The sequence below is a fragment of the Symphodus melops genome, assembly GCF_947650265.1.
Source record: "Symphodus melops genome assembly, chromosome: 1".
In the NCBI taxonomy this organism is placed as follows: domain Eukaryota; kingdom Metazoa; phylum Chordata; class Actinopteri; order Labriformes; family Labridae; genus Symphodus; species Symphodus melops.
In genome coordinates this window covers 29,459,110-29,479,417 of record NC_136691.1, presented here as the reverse complement: position 1 = coordinate 29,479,417, position 20,308 = coordinate 29,459,110, and the positions used below count along the sequence as shown (strand labels likewise).

The following is a 20,308-nucleotide window of genomic DNA, read 5'->3' as shown; positions in this document are numbered from 1 at the left end:
CTTCTTTTAAATGTTTTAAGTACATGTCCTGATTGTAAATATTTTTTGCCTTATCCTCAACATTTAGCTAGTATTGGAAATATTAAGAATCTAATCTAAATATTTAACTGTATTACTTCATCTAACATTTCCTTTTTGGTGCTTCCTGTCGGTCGGCAGTAGGCGATGCATTTGCATGTTAGCTAAACAGAATCAGGACACGTATATTTCACATTAATAATAGATCATTAAACTATCTTAAATCATCAGGCGTGTGTGTCAATCATGAGGCCTGTTCGTATAGGAGCAGATGTGATGTGTTCTCCTTTGTTTCCCTCTTGTTGTCCTCACTTCCTCAGCGTTGAGCTGGAGGTCAGAGGTCAGAGCAGCATGAGGAGGCTCTCTCCTCCTCTGCTAGTTCAGGTGACAAAAGGAGCCCTGTAAGCTTCAGGGTCCAAAGCTTTAAGTCAAGCTTGACATTCATTACAAAAATTCATTTTCCTTTTTAATTTAAGTTCCATTAAAGCTGAATTTGAACTCAAACGAGGTAAGTTATTTGACCGTTTGCTTTAGTAAGAGGCTGCGCTCCATCAGGACCAAAACCTCTCACCACAAGAACAGTTTCTTCCCCTCAGCTGTCAGCCTCATGAACTGTCTGATATGTGCTGGGGCAAGACGTTCAGCCCCAAGTTGCTCCCGCTGCTCGGATGGCTGCGTGTGAATATTTGAGTTCAGACTGTCTATATGGACAGGAAGGCCAGCTCCTCCCCTTCTGTGTCAGTTTGTTCAATAAGAAGCTAACCAAAGAGTGCTAACAATAGCATGCTAAAACAACAATGCATCTCAAGCAAAGGATAAGGTACGTTTAATGATGGTGACTTCTTATTGAGGACTCCTTCGTGCAGAGCAGTTGGAGGTGCGTCTCTGGAGGAGAGCGGAGGCTTCAGGGTGGAGGAGGCGTGGCCAAACAGAAGTTTGTTTGGGTTTCATGCTGCAGCTGAAGCGATTCATTAATTAAACATTAAAGTTAGAGAGCGTCTAAGCGCCCTGTCTGCTGATGACTGAACCCTTCGGTGAGTAAAGACAAAAGGAGCACAGACACGGGGTGTGGTTTATGTGCATTAGCATTTTAATTGGACAAAGCAAGAAAACATTGATTACAGTAGCAGAGTCGTCAGGGCTAACACCTTTCTAAACAAAAGGGTCTGTAGGCACTGCCTAATTAAAAAGAGGATCTCGTCAGGTAAAAGAAACCAGCTCTATAAGGCAACAGTTACGATGTCGGCCTCCCCGTCGCTCCGGCCAACACAGCAAGTGTGGGAAGGTCGAACCCCCTTCAGATAGTTTGATATAAAATACTGGCGTTTCAAAACATATTTAAAAACCATCCCGAGTGTCGAACATGTTCACCCTTTAACATTTGAGTTGTGTTCTCTGAATGGCTATGCCCTCGTGTCCCTGCGTGGAAGAATCGTCCGCTGCACTGTGCCAGCGTCACGTCTAGAGCGCCACTCTGCTACGAACAATGTTGGAGTTAACTGTCGAGCTATCAAAACAAAGAAAGCGAGCACCCACAGTTAACAGTAGCATTTTACTTACATCGTTTCAAATGAATGAATGGTTATTTACACGCGGTGGCCAAACGGTTTGAGGCTGTCCGATAGATATGGAGAAGTGGAATGCAAAAAAAAAAAAAGAAAAAAAAAAGGAAAATACTCTTGGTGGTCAAATGTTTCCGAGTACAAGAGAGGAAAAAACTGTGCAATATTTATCTGCCCTTACAGAGAAACAGCAGTGGCAAGAATCCCTGCGATTGATTTTGAATCCAAGAGAGAAAAAAAAAAAAAAAAAAATTCCGCTCCTCGAAGAATAACTCAGGTTCATAACTTAGCACGTCTCAAACTTGATCAGTTTCTTTAAAGAAAAAAAAACAACAAAAAGACACGGACCTCCCTGTGGCTGTGCGAGAGGAAAAGATGTGACGTTGGAAGCAATTTTGTAAAACCCCGGAAGAAAAGAAAAGCCAAAAAGTTTGTCCTTTACAGTTTTATACTCATTTACAGTTAACTTAAAAACGGTAAGAGCGCCGGCTCATGGCCAGACTCGCCTACCACAAAGGGTGTAGATACCTGTGTGGGTCAAATCGCCCGCCCGTCCCTCCCCTCCCCCCCATGAATTCCCATTTACAACTCGTACAGACGTCAACCTTTTCCCATTAGGTTCCACATCCCAGTAAAAGTCTTAGTCCTGCCACAATCGGAGGCGGGGTTACACAGCCCTGCAGGGCACTGTACAGCCAATAAGAGGCTGATGGTTGACAAAGCTCCCACCCTGCCCACTGATCAGTGTGTGGGGTATCCTGCGGCTCCCATACCAGGCTGGTTGGCTAGCATACTCCCATTCAATCCCTGTGTAGGCTCCATAACCCCACCGTTACTGATGGCGCTCATGCCAGTCCACCCAGCACTGGCCGGTAAGTGACTGCAAAAAACGAGGTACAGAGAGAGAGAGAGAGAGAGACAGAAAGACAAAATGCCAGCAGGTTAGAAGAGACAAGGCGAGAGGGAGCAAAGGGACGGTTTATATTAGAGCTACTAGGATGAGAACGAGAAGGCAAACAGAGTTATCAGAGGGGGAAGCAGGCTGGGCAACAATCAAGCTAGCAACGATTAGGGAGGGGAAACAGAAAGTGGAGGGATCTTCAGAGGGGTCAAAGGTCAGTGTGATTTGATTAAACATGGGTGGACAAAGCAGACAATGAGCATACAGGCTAAGAGCAGCAAGCTAAGTATGACTCTGTACCCCCCTCCCCCCCCCCCGCTCTTTATCTTCCACATCAGAGACCCGGTCCAACCTCAGAGTGCGCTTCATTCACACACGTACCGTACACGAGTCGGGTCTGTGAACGCATCACACAGCATGTGCATACCGTCTCCTGCTGTATCCGACCATGCACATACACATGTGTACTCGGGTACGATGAGGCTCATGTGAAGGCAGACGAGCGGGGGAGAGCGGAGGCTAACGGTGCATTAACTGAGCGTGTGACCTCTGAACCTTTGCAAAGACGAGCCGATACAGAAAGCTGTTCACCAAGAATTGTACACCTCCATCATCATATGGTCTCTTTTATTTCTTTTTCCTGGTTGCACAAACATCACTGCACATAGGCCGTCTAAAATAAAACATGGAGCGACCACCCGAGAGATTCAATGTGAGTGTCCTGTGAATGTTCAGGTGGATGAAAGAATAAAGTCAACTTCATTACAAAGGGAACAATGTAAAAGCCATGACATGCATGTTGACAAACAGAACAAGGTAACATTGGGAGAAAGACCACGGTCCCGTCCCCCCGAGACGGGAAGGACACGATCCGACCCGGCGAGGACAGGAAGTGGAAACTTTGTTCTGAGCTTTAGCATTCGTCTCGCTGAATGAATAACATGAATCATATTTGTAGTTAATGAAACTCTCAACCACAGAAGCAGCTCTGAGTGGGTCGTCGTCAGACTGGAGTTTTTACTGTCAGGGTCATAATTCACGTGAAGTTACTGCAGTGAGCTGGTCAAACCGACACTCTCGGGAAAAACATGATTAACAAAAAAAAAACAAAAAAAAAAAACAATGAAGTTCAGATTGAGGATGTGTGTGTGTCTCAATCTTCCCAAGATGATCGAGATGAGGGATGCTGTCGGGAGGGGGGGGGAGGGGGAGGGGGGGGATGGAGGGGGAGGGAGTTCAAGTCCTCCTCTCATGTGGCTAAAGCTGGCTCCCGTGGCCCCGGGGTCTCTGCTGGAGCTCAGGTAGAAGGAGGCGGTGAAGTGGAGCCCTGTGCGCCCTGCTACTTACTTGAAGCCCTGCTGGTTCCAGGCCTGGCCGTAGACGCCGTAGGTGGGGACCTGCCACCCGTTGGGGACATACTGGCTGATCTGGGGCCCGTTGCCGTACCACTGACCCCACTGGCCGTAGGGCTGGGCTGCAGGGAAGCTCATCTTGTTCTGCTGTGAGGGACAAAGCAACAGGCGGCGTTCAACAGTGTGTGGTGGTTTGTCATAAGACGCTCTTCAAATCAGGAAACTCAAATCCATCTTTTTTTACGCCCAGACCTGGAGACAGTCCGCTATCACTTCCATACCAAACCATATTCACAAAGAACAAACGGTTGCTATGCAAGCAGGCGGTTGCTAGGGAAGAGTCTCTAATCGCATATCGTGGACGACTAAGACCCCAGGTCCACCCGGTCGGAAAGAAACCCGCTGGCTGTGCACTCGGCGTTTGCATGAAGCGTAGAAAAGAAAAGAAAGCACTGCATGTCCCGTCCTGTCTCCATGACAACAGCCGCAGTATGACAGACACTGCTCCGATATTTATTTTTGGATTTGACATCGTTTATTTCCCGGGCAGACACGGAGTAGAGAGCATGCAGGGGACGAGACGCGTGGCTGCACTTTTAAGAAAAGACCGCCCGGTGACATCACCGGTGACATCACCGGCGTCTTCCTCAAAAGTTGAAACATCGATGGCAGCGGCATAAAAAAGGTGAACGACGACGCACGGCTTCAGGTGGCTGCAAACACTCGACCTACTGAACCCAAAGAGAGGCTCCGAAAATAACGGTGGCGGTGGACACGGGGCCTCAGAGCGCGTGTGGACGTTTGACACACTCTTCACGATGAGTCTCGATGCACACGAGTGCGTCGGTGCTGATGATTGGAGTGGCGGCGGCGTCCTTACCTGGGGAATAGGCACCTGCTGCATGGGGTTCATCATGTCCGGGGTCTCTTTGCCCCAGTAGCATTTGACTATGTGGCCTTCTATTGAGGTGCCATTCACGGACACGATGGCGTGGGCTGCTGACTCGTGGGAGTTAAACCTGGACAAACCCAGAGAGAGAGAGACAGAGAGAGAGACAGAGAGAGAGAGAGAGAGAGAGAGAGAGAGAGAGAGAGTCAGTATTAGTCTTCAGCATCTCAAACATCATATTGACAGTTTGTAAGAAGTCAACCAACAACAGGTGTAACTGACGTTTCTTCAGGTAAGAAAAGTAAAAAGGCGTTCTGCGTCCATTTCTCTCTCGCTCTTTTCAGACTGATTTTCACCGAGCAGACGTTCCGTCATCACGTCTTCGTACGTTCACATCTACTGTGAGACGGCGTGATGTTGCTGGAGCGCCACGTGCACACACAGCCGGCTCAGGTGATCCCCCGTTACATCACGCCTCCGTCTTCACGCAGATCTGAACTCATCACTGGAGCTGACGTGTCCTCCTGCTTTAAAATCACCATCATCCCAGTCCCAAAGAAACATGGACTCAGTGAGCATAGACCCATCGCCCTGGGTCCACATGGGACTGGACTCCATCCTGCATCACCTCGACTCCCCAGGGTCCGACGCTGGGATCCTGATCTTTGTGGCGTTTAACGCCATCATCCCAGATATCCTTCAGAAACTCAGCCAGCTCACAGTCTCTGAGGCCGGGGAGCATCACATCCAGCACCGGGACAATCAGGATCCACGATCTCACGGGACCCGACGTGGAGCTCCCAGAAAGAAGGCCCCGCTGCGCACAGATCGCTCAAACATTTCAACGGATTCATGAACGCCTTTTTCTTTTCTCTTACCCGAGCCTCCGTCGCCTCTCACCAACAGAAAAAGGTGTGTGTGTGTGTGTGTGTGTGTGTGTGTGTTCTCATCTCCTGCCTGATGAGAAACTGTCACCCACCTCACAAATGAGTAGCCTTTGTCCGGGAAAACTCTGATCTCCATGATTTGTCCGAAGGGAGAGAAGGTCTGTCTCATCAGTTGCTCTGAAAGCAGAACAGAGAATCATTCACGTGAAAAAACATCCAACGTTTGTCCCATGAATTCATCCTACATCCAGCTCTTCTCTATGGTTATTGAAGCGGCGCCTCGGACACCATGGCCTGACTGTCTCACACCTGGCTCTCCGCCTCACTTTACACCTCGGCCACGATTGGGACTTGTTACACTGAAGGTTTGTAGAAACGTCGTGCTGCACCAAGCTCGAGTGCCGAGCGCCAGGCTACGCACACGGGCAGCTCGAGCTCGTGAAGGACATTGAAGGCGTCGCCTAACGTGCTCTTCCTCATGAGGTTTCTGGGTAACGAGGCGCTCGCCACATCCTTATTCTTTCATATTGATCTGAAAACATTATCTCCTGTTCTGACCGTGTCGCATCCTTTTAAAAGCACGTCAGACAGCGAGGGCTCCGCGCACACACACGTGATGCCGCCTTGCCCCTGTAGCGCCACCGTGCTGGGCAGCTTGGGAAAACCTCTGTGACTTTAAGGAGAATGGCTCCTTGAGTCTGCATTAGACAGGCAGCGAGTCGACTAACACGGACGCCGTCTTCACGGTTAGATTCTTACCTGTGAGTCCTGTGCTGACCCCCCCGCAGTACACAGTGCAGTTACTGGGACTGGACTGACTGACGACTTCGTCAAAGGATAGATGCTTGGAGTTACCTGCAAGTTAAAAAGAGAGAATGATTCTTCTGCCAAAGACGAGTTCAGAGTACACGAGCGAAACGGAGACATGCATGAGGACGCACTCTCGTAGGTGGTCTTCGGGGCGGGGGGTTTTCTTGTGGCCCAGTTGGTTCGAATCTGTCTGCCACCTAACCACTGACCTCCCATCTGCTGGATGGCATTCTCTGCATCCTGGAAGAGACGGGGATCGGGTTACTGCGTCGATCTGGAATCTCAATCGTGTGAAATGTTAAAAAAGCGAGCACAGAAGTCAGAGACAGCGGGATCACTTCTTACCCATTTGTTGAAGAAAGACACAAAGCCATAGCCTTTAGATTTCCCTGTCGCCATATCTTTCACAACACGAGCATCTCTGCAGGCAAACACAAGGAGAGTTCATTAAAGGTCGCAGCGCTCCACAAACCTCCTGACAGACGTGAAGAACACTGCGGCATCGAGCCTTCGTCAGGAAGTGTCAGCGCTCTGAACTGAAGCCACCTCCAGCGAGGCGCACGGCTTGTGTCATGACCACAAGTCTTCCACTCTTCGTGCACCTTGTTTGGGGAAGCGGGGCCAGAAAACGCCGCTCTGCTTCTTCAGTGAATATCTGTAGGAAAAGTTCAGGATGTGTGCGAGTGACGCGTTGTTACTCACGATATCCTGCCGAATGGACCGAAGGCCGCTTTGACGTCTTCTGTGGTGATTTCTGGGCTGAGGTCTCCAACGAAGACGTGAAAGTGATCTGAGGGAACGCAGCACACGAGAGGTTACGACTCCCTGGCTCAAACTTTGGACTTTGTGTCCTGAGATTCACGGCGTCTCAAACGCGTACTTACTACTCGTGTCTTTTTTCTGGCTGGTCGGCGTCGTGGCCCAGTTGACTTTGACCTCCTGCAGAGGGGAGCAGAGAAAGAAGAGGACAGGTGGGGTACGTTTACATCACCTCCGAGCCTCCTCTGAACCACACCACCAAACGCTGATTGAAGACTTATGTCGTTCTTATAAGAATGAACAATGTGATGTCTATCGACTTTTAATAACTCTAAATTAAAAACGACGGACTCTTTCTTTGGTGGCTTTGTGAATTACTTTACAAAACAAGCTGGAGTGGTTAATGATGATGAAATACAAAGACGGCTTCGTACAGTGAATAATGTAAGGTGAACTTTTCTCTGTATTCTTCGCCCTGAATAAGATTTCATCCATCTCCACTCGTTATTTAATATGTAATGAGGCCCTGCGGTCATTTAACGCAGCAGGTTAAAGGGCGATGATTTCCTTTACTCTCAGAGAGAACCTGACTGCTATCAGTTCCTCTAAACTAATCCAGCGTTGGTACATTATTTTCTGATTCCATCACTGAAAGGTCAGATAAGGACGGTACACCTCCTGATGTGTTCGACATGTGTCTGGTTTAATGTGGATTACTAAAAACAGAAGAAAAACTCTTCTAACCCTAACTCGAGCAGCTCGTGTTTTGTTGGATTGAAAACACTATGTGATTAATGCAGTATGATCCCCTGATCCCCCCCACAGCCCACCCATCCACACTCACCCTGTAGGCACGATAGCTTACCTTACCCATTATTTTCCTCCCATTCATCGCTGCCAAAGAAGCAGCAGCATGCCTGTGGTCATAAAACTCCACAAAGCAGTATGGATCATTTCCAGCCGTCTGTCAATGGGAAACAACACTCATGTTATCACCATGACGTGCAGCAGAGTCGGCATGAAGAACACATGAAGAAGACATGAAGAACACATGAAGACAAAGCAGACATGAAGAACACACAAAGAAGACATGAACAAAAAACCCACAAAGAACACATGAAGACAAAGAACACATGAAGACATGGAGAACACATGAACACGTAAAAAACACAAGAAAAACAAATGAACACAAAGGACACATAAAAAAGACATGAAGAGAGCACTCACATCCACGATCATTTTACAGCTCTTGCAGGGTCCGATCTGTGTGAAGACCTGCAGGATGAGGGGCTCTGTGACGTCCCGGGATAGATTCCCCACGTACCTGAAACAACACGAGAGGGGGAGATGTGAGCCTTTTGTCAAACAGGAAGTAGCATGCAAACAAAGGCTAGTTAACCAGGCTAGCTAGCTACAACACGCAACAGTCCACGTCCTTATTTACAACATAACACGACAGATGTGTGTGTGTGTGTGTGTGTGTGTGTGCGTCGTGTTCTGCAGCACAGTCGTGGTTGTGTGGAGAAAGCTGCGGGGTTGGGTGAACCCGTCCCGGGCCGATCCTCGCAGCGTTGACGTGGCTCGTCTGCCAGCTAGCTTAAGCATCACGTTAGCCGGTTCAAGGGGCCTAATGCTAGCACTCGTAGCATTAGCACCCAACGCTAGTTCCGTTAAATTTAATATTAAATCTTCTCTTTAGCTCCATTATTGAGATAATGACGCGATTATGTTGTTGTTAGCGCCACGATGAGAGGGGATACTGATCCACATACCGATAATTAACTCACGATATGTGTGTTTGCATGTTTAGCTAATGCTAACTAGCGGGTCGGTTTCATTCTCCATTTATGGGTCCAAATCAAACAGAACCCGGTGTTCTGGTCGGAACTGCGAACCCACGGATCCTGTGACCACACGCAGCTCGTGCTGCTGGGAATATGTCGCGTTTAAAATGTAAAAGAGACAGTTTGCTGTTTTTTATGGAGGAACAACAACGTGGAAACGTGTCGGTTATAACACGGAGTCTCGTCCCCCACGCCGGGACGGAACCGGGCCCGGTACTCACAGGGTTCTGGGTTGATCCTCGTCCATCATCACGGGTTAGTGGTCGCGTGCTGGGAGCCCGTTAATCCAATGACATACAAAAAGATGTGTGCTGAGCTCGATCGGCTGTGTGTCCAGTGTAGCGCTGGATGTGCTCTCACACTCACACACACACACACACTCTCACACACACACACACCGCAGACTCAAACAATAGGAAGTTGAAGATGGCGGAGGAGCGCGAGCGGCGTCAGCAGTAGCGTCAGCGTCAGCCCGCGCGCTCAGATGCGGAAAGAAAGGCTCGTGGAGCTCCTGATTAAAAAACCAAAACTACCTTTAACAACTAAATCCAGACTAGGCCACTTTAATCTATGAATTATTTGATCAATGTCAGGATCTTTTGATGATTAAAGTTAAATATGTAAATCTGAAACAAATGAGCGTCTTCACCATTCTTGTAATATGTGTTATTTATTTTATGAGCAATTTAAATATGTAATATTGAATAACAATAAGACTAAGTATGGCGAACCTTAAATCCCAAAAATGTAGAAAGATAATGATGTGCTCAAAAGTTAAAGGCGCAATATGCAGATTACGCCACTCGGGGGCTCTCTATCAATACAACAATATAACAACAGATGGCGCTGGCTGGGAATCAGACAAGTTCTCTCTGCTCCGACCCTCCTGTCCCTGATGAAACAGACTCTGACACTTTATAACAGCGGCATCTCTCAGCAGCAGCTCACTCTTCCTTAGGCAGCGGTCTTTGGGCAGGACTAGGGGAGACTCTTTCCCACATAACAGGAATAATGATCGACTTTTTCATCCAGTCGATGTCGCCCTTGAGCTCCAGCATGAAACCAAAACAAACTGCTATTTGGTGACAGCCTCCACGTCTCCTCCAGAGACACACATCCAACCCCCCTCCACTCACGTTGGCACAAAGTAGTTTCTGAATCAGAAAGCACCATAATTAAGCACCATTGAGCACAGGCAGCAGACCAAACTGTCCTGCCTCCTGTGTTCTGCATTGTTGTGTTAGCATGCTAATATTAGCGGTCTTTAGTTAGCTTCATAAAACACACAAATTAACAAATCAACACGCGTGACTCGGGCTTCTCCCTCATTGGAGACAGTCAGGACTCACAGACACATTTACACAGGATTGGTTTACTGACTGGATTACTGATGTGTGTTTAATGTTTGTGTGTTTAATGTTGTTCATTTTGCCTTTAAATTCACTGGACACACTGACGTTGGTTACAAAACAAAGATTTATATCATTTTAAGATGAGCGGTTCATTTATTGAATGTGGCAACAATTGACTGAAACAATAAATGAATGAAACGTGTTTTTGTTGTTTTAGCAGGTAATGCAGCATATTTAGACAAAGTCATTGTTGCTTTAAGTGACAATAGATGATGTTTTTATTAACTTAGACTTAAACTGAACTTTATTGATCCTTTTGGGATGACTCCCTCAAGGAAACGTCCATGAGCCTTCCTCCCACTATGGTTGGTCTTGGGTCAGGATGAACCATAGACTGGTGTAGTAATGACGTATTTTTGTAGGCCAACCCGAAAAAATGGCGCCGGTGGTTCCTACGGAAATTCGTCTATGGGATTTTTGCATTGGATTTTGGATCATTGCAGAAAATAAGCTCTGTGTCAAACACACGTTTCTGACGCGTAGCTGTTTTGTTCAGCGGGATAAACTTTACAGATGAACATCATTTATATGAAGTTTGAAGAGTTAATGCAGCCCAGAGAAGTAAAAAGCTAACATTATACGCTTTGTAATGACGTCACGACCGTTATGCTTCATCGATCTAATCAGCGGATTTGACAAGCTAGTGAAACATTAGATTAATAAGTTGTTTATTAACCTAATATTTGCAAGAACACTGAAAAACATGACTAGAGGCTGTAAGGAGGATTAGGGAGAGAGTTCCCGGTGTGATGACGTGTAATGTCTGTGACAACCACTGTAGTTTCAGTTAGCTACTCGTTAGCAACCGCTGTTTAAAGTTTGCGTAAAAACTTGAAAAGTCACAAGTGGGGTCTTAGGTAACGTTGTTTTTCTCGTCTAACAAAACGTCAACATCTCTTCATCTTGTGTTAACCACAGATCTTATTTCAGGCGTCTAAACACAAACACATTCAAAATCCACATTGACTTTTAGAGGTTTGAACCACGGCGCTAAAATGCTAACTCACTTCCTGGTTTTAGGACTCAAAACTACACCAGTCTAAAGACATAATATACGTCGACGCCTCATTACGTGCTGGAACGCATGTAACGTTGCCGCCATATTGGATGGGTCTCTTCGCTCTACGCTAGCACCAGAGTCTATAGGAATCAATGGGGAGCGAGTCACTATGCCGGTATTTTATGCAGCTTTTAATTGCAATAACTGGTTTTTTACCATATATAATGTTATGTCATCGTAACAAGCGTTACTTAGAAACACATTTAACAGCAAGTTTTCTTTTCTTTTCAGCCCTACTTGAAGTTTTTGTAGTCATATATGATCAAACTTGGGCTCCTGTTAAAGTTAAAGTGAGACTCCAGGCTGTGACCGACCACACACCTCTGTTTGCTGTGATTTAACGTCCTTAAACTGAGAGCATCATGACTCTGGTCATATCAACATCTCTCCCTTTCTTTCTGCAACTCTTTTTAGACATACTCACATAAACGTTTTATTTGTTATATATACATACACACGTGAAAACTTGATTGTTGTACAATCTTGTGTCCTACTGAAAGGTGGTTATGTATTATATTATAAACACACACACCTTCCTTCACTGACACTCTCTTACACAAATGCACACTTTCTCATCGTCATGTTGCTGGCACTGATGTTATGGGTAACTAATAAGAATGTGTGTCTGTACCATAGACTGTAAAAACAATGGACGGGACAAGGTCCCTTGTGGAGTGAAGCTTTTATTTTTAGAGCTCCCCCTACTGGCTGGCTGCAGTATAGGTCATAAACCCCGCCTCCTCAATGATAACAGACGGGACTTGGGTCAAACTGTTAAGTTAAAATACTCGTCACATAATTTTTTTCCAGACCCAAACTCTGCTGTGATCATTAGATATTATCACCCTACATGGTGTTCAAGTGCTCATTTTTCTGTGAAGTTTGTTTTAAATAAGTTATTTGAGGTTAAAAAACGGGATTTTACGTCATACATGGCGATGATCTTGCGTAGCGCTCTTGGTAAATAAGCAGCTACGTCGTGAAGTGAAGCCGAGACGCCATAGAGCTTTTCTGTTCAGTTTGTTCGTCTTTTTTGAGCTGGTGAAAGCTGTTTTTTCGGCAGTAAACGAATGTCACGAATGTAAAGTTTGATTTATGTGTCATTGCTTAAAGCGCTATCGAGCGAGCTAACATATTAGCAGTCTAAGCTAGGTTACTTATCAGGCATGATTTATCTTTTTATTTTACTTTTTAACATGAGCAAACCTAATAACTGACATGATATGTTTCTTGATATTGTTATATCGTTTTTGTGAGTGGAAATGTATTTAAAACGAAAACATGGTAATTAAAATCAGCTCATAGATGGCGTTCATTGACTGTACAGTTATGTTTCAGTAAATAATAAATAGGCTAAGCTAAATACTATAAATCTGTCCTGTATCATTACTGATGTGTACATGTTTACAGTGTGTAAAGAGTGTGTTATACAGAAAGTAACATGTCACCATGCAGCCTGATATTTATAATACTGTATAATCAGGGAGAATATTTCTGTAGATATCAGGATAAAACTAAAGTAAGCTCTGATTTAACTTCTGTCTGATTTAAGAGACTGACAGAAACGTGAACACAAACGTCAGCGGTAATATAATATTAACCGAGCATCATGCTGCTTAAACCTGCCAAATATTCAGCATGAGCTTACACACACACTACCAATCCAATAATCACAAGTTGATCATGTTGTACATTTAATAACGCTTATTAATAAATTGTGTTATAACTTGACAAAACCTGACATAGACTACAAAAACAGGCTGCGTGTTATGGTGGTTAGGAGGAGACACACAGGCTCAATAAAAGAAGGCATAAAGAATAGGTATTTCTCTGTTTTTGCCAACATATTATACATTACATTTCCTTTTTCTCATGTTGTCTCTCTCTCTCTCTCTCTCCCTCTTCCTCTTCCTCTTCCAGCTCGTCCTCTCTGGTGTGCTGCCTGCTCCAAAGCCTGCTGCTGCTCTGTAAGACAAGACGGATTGGAGGACCTGACAGGGCAATTGGTGTGATCTTACACTGGACGGCGGTCTGATGTGAAACAGTGGGCCGAGTGTCGCGCCTGAGCCACAGAGGACGCAGCTTGCATCTCCTGAGCAATGTTTGACAATTCATTCAAAAGATGAACGGAAGAAAAGAGAGGCTGTTTAATACCGAGGTTTTTCTTATAAGCCACATTTGCTTTTTGTTATATTTAGATTAATCTGCTTTAACTTTAAAATACTGTGCATTCATTTGCCTCTTTCAAACCTGTATAACCCACAAAAACCTTAAATACTACCTCCATCTAACTGAACAATCAAGTGAAAGAAAGTAGCTTAAAATACCACACTATGTTTTTAAGTACAATCTGTATTTGTTAAAGTTACAAGACTAGTGTTACATGTCATGTGATTGAATAAAATATAATAATGTACAGTGCCTTGCGAAAGTATTCGGCCCCCTTGAACTTTTCGACCTTTTGCCACATTTCAGGCATCAAACATAAAGATATAAAACTGTAATTTTTTGTGAAGAATCAACAACAAGTGGGACACAATCATGAAGTGAAACGAAATTTATTGGATATTTCAAACTGTATTAACAAATAAAGAACTGAAAATTGGGCGTGCAAAATTATTCAGCCCCTTTACTTTCAGTGCAGCAAACTCTCTCCAAAAGTTCAGTGAGGATCTCTGAATGATCCAATGTTTACCTACATGACTATTGATGATCAATAGAATCCACCTGTGTGTAATCAAGTCTCTGTATAAATGCACCTGCTCTGTGATAGTCTCAGAGGTCAGTTTAAAGCGCAGAGAGCATAATGAAGAACAAGGAACACACCAGGCAGGTCCGAGATACTGTTGTGGAGAAGTTTAAAGCTGGATTTGGATACAAAAAGATTTCCCAAGCTTTAAACATCCCAAGGAGCACTGTGCAAGCGATAATATTGAAATGGAAGGAGTATCACACCACTGCAAATCTACAAAGACCCGGCCGTCCCTCTAAACTTTCAGCTCATACAAGGAGAAAACTGATCAGAGATGCTGACAGCGCCCATGAGGGCCGTAAAAAAGCTTCACGAACGTAGAACGGAAACAGCTACAGTCCACACCCACTGGTAGCAACGGACTGTACTGGGCTGAAAGAGAGCGAGCAGAGAGCGCTCCGATTATAGTTTATATTTTTTTTCCAAGTTTGAGTTGTTTTTAACTCTTCAAGAAGTCGGAAAACAAGTCTAGCCGAGAAAAATGAGGCGGAGGTAAGATTAAAACTTTCTTTATGTCCCCAGAAAATACTTTAAATGAGACTGTTATCTCGGTCATATTAGTGAATATGGGTCACTGTTTAAGCTGCACACAGTAGAGTTGATTTCTCGTATTGATTTAACAGTCATCGGTGGTGTCTCTGTGTTTGTGTAGCGAGGTGCTCGCTGCACAGTCGGTGTCGTGCCTTAATAAAGCGCTAATCCACCTGAAGGACATCTGGGAGGAGATCGGGATCCCAGAAGACCAGAGACTGCAGAGGACTAATGTAGTCAAGAACCACATTAAGGTGAGACAGCCACCAACACTGTTTTTAAGATTTCAATCCCGATCAGTGTTTTCCTGCAGAGGTTTATCACTTGACCTACGTTACAAACGGGTTTGGACAGAGGAGCAGGCTCAGGGTGTGTTTGGGGGCTTTTGAAGGAACAGGACAATCAAGGGTGAAACTCGAGACCTCTCTGGTCACTGGTTAAACGTTTTAGTTTGGGGTTATAACTTGTAAAGAACTCAGTATTTCTTAATCTGACCCCTCATGCACTTCATTTGTCCCCCTTTTTAAAATTTGCTCTTGGACTCAAACTTTTGTCAAACATTCAGCCGCTTACTTTAGAATCAAAACAAGAGATAAACAGTCGCATGTAAACAGAGGTCCAACACACACTGTATTGCACATTTTACACACACGCTCCTTAAAAACACATGTGCATCAGTTTTTCTTCTACTCTGTAGCTGCATTTCTTCTCCACTAACTCAAAACGTCCATCAGTTAAATGTAAAGTGCACAAATCTGTTTCTGCACTCTGTTTTTTCCTACTTGGATGGTAGCTCATCCGTGAGCAAAGCATTAAGGAAAAAAGTGCACTTTATTGGTGTTCTTGTCGGTGATGGCCCTGGGGTAGAAACTGTTTTTAAATGTTGATGTCCCAGTCTTCAGGAAGAATAAAAAAGGAAAAATTCAGCACTTTGCTGTTTACAAAAAGTCAAAAACAGTATGTAGTAGGTTTTATGACAGGAAAACTTCCCATGCAAACATGAGGAAGACAAACGTCCTCCAAGAGTCGTAATGTTGTGCAACAAGGCACTTTACGGTCTCGGCAGTGTGCACTGATCACCATAGATCTGTTTCTGCATGTTTTCAGCAGGTACTGGATATTTAGTCTGAGATCTACATCTGCAGAGTGCTTATCTTTTCTGTTTATTCTCTAGAACTTGTTGGAGATGACGGTGAAAGAAGAGGAGTCTCTGAAGCACAGGCTGATGAGCAGCATTGAAAAATGCCAGACAGAAATGGAGAAACTGTCTGGAGCTTCAGCTGCCGTTGTTTGAGGAAACAAAACTTCTCTTCCACCGACCTGGTAGAAAACGATCACACTTTATGCTTCAAACGTTTCTGTTCTAATCCACTAATGAAGTCGTCATTGTTTGGTTGAGCGTGAGTCATAATGTGCGTGCAGAAGCGAAAATAACCCTGGTGCAGTTTTCTCCTCTGTGCTCAGGAGAGTGGCATCAGCATGCTCCAGCGGGAGAAAAACAGCCGCACACAGGTGGAGGCTCTGACCAAGGAGAAGACTTATCGGATTCAGAAGCTGAAGGTTCTCCTGGATCAGGACCAGGACCTGTGCGACATCCTGTGCTCCACGTCCCCTCCCGGAAGCAGCTTGAGAGCTTCCGGCAGCACGTCGCCAACCAGAACGAAGAGAAGGTGAGAGCGTGCATCGACGTTTCAGAGCTGCTTAGAAAAAAAAAATCTAAATGCATGCAGGGGATTTAATATCAGAAGTCCCATTAACGGGTCTTCAGGTAAAATAGTGATTTACCACAGTCAGCATCACGTCTAATCCGTACCTGTCAAATGTCTTGTCTGCGCTCGCGTGTTCCAGGCGAGGCGGTACGCCGAGTTCACGGACGTAAAAAAGCAGATCATCTTGTGCATGGAGCAGCTGGACCACATCCCTGAAGGACATGGTCTGTGAGGACAAGGACTCTTTTTGCCTCTCCAGAGACAACATCACGTCACTCAAGCTTCTTCTCTGCCAGGTCAGAGTTTTTTATTTACAGTGCTGAATTTATCATATTTAATTTATTATTAACCTTTTTGAATATGTGATCCGAGGGATCCCTCACCGGCACCTCTGTTATGTCTAACTAACCGTTGCATGCTCACAGTTAAATGAGTTGTGACATTGATGTGTCTCGGTGCCTCCTGCAGCTGGAGGAACGTAAAGCAGAGAACGAGTCGCCCGCTCCTGTTTTCAAACGTGCAGTACACGAGGAAGAATCCACTTTAATCGCTGCTCTTTTTCGCTTCCACAGCGAGACCTGTCCAAAGCCGCCAACGCCAAGATCCAGCACGACGTCCTGAACTCCACCAGCACCAACCTCTGACCTCGCCGCTCACATCCTCGCCCTTCCAATGAGGGCGGGATCTCTGCTGCCTGCTTTTTAAATGTACATGAAGGTGATAATATATGAAGTGTTAGGTGCGTCACTGCTTTATCCATAACATGTTTGTGACAAACACTACTTTGGCTCTCTAAACGTCTAAAGAGGGAGAAAACGTCTCCATCTACGAGCGCACATTTAAACGAAAGAAAGTTCAAAAGCTTCTCTTTCTGAAGTTGTGCAATCTGAGGTTACAGGCCAAATGTATTATGAACGCTACTTATGCACTTTTTTTTTTTTTTTGATTTAGATCATATTTTGCAGTGCGCTCACTGTCACCCAAATCTGTTTTTATGTGTATGTATGCTGTAAATATTTCTGTCTCCACTCCTTCTCTTCATAGGCCTGTTTGACAATAAGCGAGTTGTTGAAACAGGCGGTTTAAAAAAAGTCATTTATAGGTGCTGTGCTAAACTCATTTGTTTAAAGTGTATTAAATGTTATTTAACTTGAAAAGAAATGACTGTTTTATTGGACCTTCAAGTTAAAACATCAGACACAAACATGAGTGTATGTCCAGTTCATCCACACTGCTCACATTTCTGTAAACGCAAAGCCCAACACTCTGACCGGATCAAATCCTTCCCTGCCGTTTAGTTTTTACACCCAGCAGAGTCAAAGCTCTGATTTTAGAAATATAGAGATTGTTAGTTTTAAAGGTCACGCATGTTTCACATGTGTCGCTCGTCTGTCTACAAATCGTGAGAAAAGTCCATCCTCTCTTTGTCAATAAAATCTCAGATAACATGGATTCATTTGTGTGTCTGAGCTGGATGTCAGCAGATTCCTGTGACTGGAAGAAGGCTGAGAGGCCAAGCTTGAGTAAAGCGGCTAATCTCTTAAAAACAAAGGTTAACATAAAGCGTCAGTGAGGATGTATAAAGCAATATTTCAAAAGGTGGAAAAAAATCAAACGGCTGACTTTAAATGTAGTGATGGGGTAAGTGTACACTGTTCAGGCGGATGTTACTTCATACCGTTTGAGTAAATTATTAACAAGTCTTGATTGATTTAATCAGTATTGATTAACATCTGGTGACATCTGTCTTTGTAGGTTTTAAATGTATGATTTGAAGTTCATACGTCTCCCTGCTCTGATTAATCTCCATCCTGCTACAATGACTACCGCCCGGTCACACTAACCCCCATCCTCATGAAGTGCTTCGAGCAGCTAGTCTGCCCTCCCCTCCACCCTGGACCCCTACCAGTTTGCATATCGGCCTAACCGATCAACCGACGACGCCATCTCCACTGCCCTCCACTCAGCCCTCACCCACCTGGAGACCAAGGACTCCCACGTCAGAATGCTGTTCATCGACTTCAGCTCAGCATTCAACACTATCATCCCGCAGCAGCTCATCCACAAACTTGACAACCTGGGCCTAAGCACCCCCATGTGCAACTGGCTGCTGGACTTCCTGACAGGGAGACCACAGGCAGTTCGGGTCGGCAGAAACATCATGATGAACACGGGGGCCCCCCAAGGATGTGTGCTGAGCCCCCTCCTCTTCACTCTGCTGACCCATGACTGCGCCCCATCTTCCAGCTCCAACCTCTTCGTTAAGTTTGCAGACGACACGACTGTGGTGGGTCTCATCAACAACAACGATGAGACAATCTACAGGAGTGAGGTGAGCAGGCTGGCCTTGTGGTGCAAGGACAATAATCTCCATCTGAACGTGGAGAAGACGAAGGAGATTGTTGTGGACTTCAGGAGAACGCACACCCAGCATGCTCCTCTGACCATCGACGGTGCTGCAGTGGAGAGGGTGAGCAGCACCAAGTTCCTGGGTGTGCACATCTCCGAAGACCTGTCCTGGAGCCTCAACTCCGCATCACTGGCCAAAAAAGCTCACCAGCGCCTCTACCTCCTCCGCAAACTGAGGAGAGCAAGAGCCCCATCCTCCATCATGCACACATTCTACAGAGGCACCATTGAGAGCATCCTGTCCAGCTGCATCACCGCGTGGTACGGCGCCTGCACCGTGTCCTGCCGTAAGACTCTGCAGCGCATCGTGAGAGCAGCTGAGAAGATCATTGGTGTCTTGGCTCTCTCTCTCTCACAGTCTCTTCAGCCTGCTGCCATCCGGGAGGAGACTGCAGAGTCTCCGTGCTCGAACCAGCAGGCTCAAGAACAGTTTATTCCACCAGGCAGTCAGGAGACTCAACTCCCTCCCTGCTCTCCCCCCCACTCGTCCCCTCTGCCCCCCCCCCCCCCCCCCCCCTGCCTCCTTCCCCCCTCTGCCTCCTTCCCCCCTCTGCCCTCCTTCCCCCCTCTGCCTCCTTCCCCCCTCTGCCTCCTTCCCCCCCCTCTGCCTCCTTCCCCCCCGCTCTGCCCTCCTTCCCCCCTCTGCCTCCTTCCCCCCTCTGCCCTCCTTCCCCCCTCTGCCCTCCTTCCCCCCTCTGCCTCCTGCCACAGTCTGCCCCTACAGGACCTGGCATCACCCCCCTCCACCTCCACCCCCCCGAGTGCTCCACTAATTCATGCACTCTAAAAACTCTGCACAGCCGTTTATTGTTTATGCTATTTGCACTATCTGCACTATTTGCTACACTACAACGCACTACCTCACTTTTTAACTTAATCTGCACTCTGTTTATATTGTTAATACTTTAATTTATCCACATACTACCTCATGGTGAAATACTCACAAGTGCCCTTGTCTGTCAATTGTCTGTCGTTCGTTATTTGTTGTCCCAAATGTCTTTAGTTAAGTTATCTGTTTTATAGTATTGTTTTTTATTGCTACATTTCTTAGTGCTCTTTTTATGCACTGCAGGTTTGCACTGGGGGTTGGGGGGGATTGCAATTTCATCTGTGCTGTATGTTTAACATGGAGCATATTTGACAAATAAAGAACCTTGAACCTTGAACCTTGTCGTCGTCGCGTTACGTCACCACGCCCTGCGTGAAACTGTGGCGTTTGTTTCTTTCTCAAGTTTTTTGTTTTTTTAAGGAGGCGCGGGCTGCTCTTTTGATTGGCTGTTTAGAGCTGCCGGTGGGCGGTGTCGGAGCACGGAGCCAATCAGAGAGTGGAACGCCGCTACACGCGCATTTTGTCTGCACATATGAAGTGCTATAATACACCAAACAATTTCTTACAGAGAGGGAGAGTCTTCT

General features: G+C 45.7%; 2 protein-coding genes across 2 annotated transcripts; one reads left to right on the top strand and one right to left on the bottom strand.

Moving 5' to 3' along the window:
* Nucleotides 1-1,085: 1,085 nt before the first annotated feature.
* Nucleotides 1,086-9,512, bottom strand: LOC306825277 (cytotoxic granule associated RNA binding protein TIA1-like). The gene is made up of 12 exons (XM_079345915.1): nucleotides 9,244-9,512; nucleotides 8,406-8,502; nucleotides 8,044-8,142; nucleotides 7,304-7,358; nucleotides 7,122-7,209; nucleotides 6,765-6,840; nucleotides 6,551-6,659; nucleotides 6,369-6,464; nucleotides 5,702-5,786; nucleotides 4,714-4,852; nucleotides 3,829-3,980; nucleotides 1,086-2,460 (listed from the first exon to the last, which is right to left on the bottom strand). The coding sequence occupies exons 1-12, from the start codon at nucleotides 9,270-9,272 to the stop codon at nucleotides 2,322-2,324; spliced, it is 1,164 nt and encodes a 387-aa protein (XP_079202041.1). The 5' UTR covers nucleotides 9,273-9,512; the 3' UTR covers nucleotides 1,086-2,321.
* Nucleotides 9,513-14,597: 5,085 nt separating this feature from the next.
* Nucleotides 14,598-16,086, top strand: LOC306833354 (protein regulator of cytokinesis 1-like). Its single transcript, XM_079358575.1, has 3 exons — nucleotides 14,598-14,738; nucleotides 14,899-15,031; nucleotides 15,952-16,086. The coding sequence occupies exons 1-3, from the start codon at nucleotides 14,728-14,730 to the stop codon at nucleotides 16,069-16,071; spliced, it is 264 nt and encodes an 87-aa protein (XP_079214701.1). The 5' UTR covers nucleotides 14,598-14,727; the 3' UTR covers nucleotides 16,072-16,086.
* The last annotated feature ends 4,222 nt before the right edge of the window (nucleotides 16,087-20,308 follow it).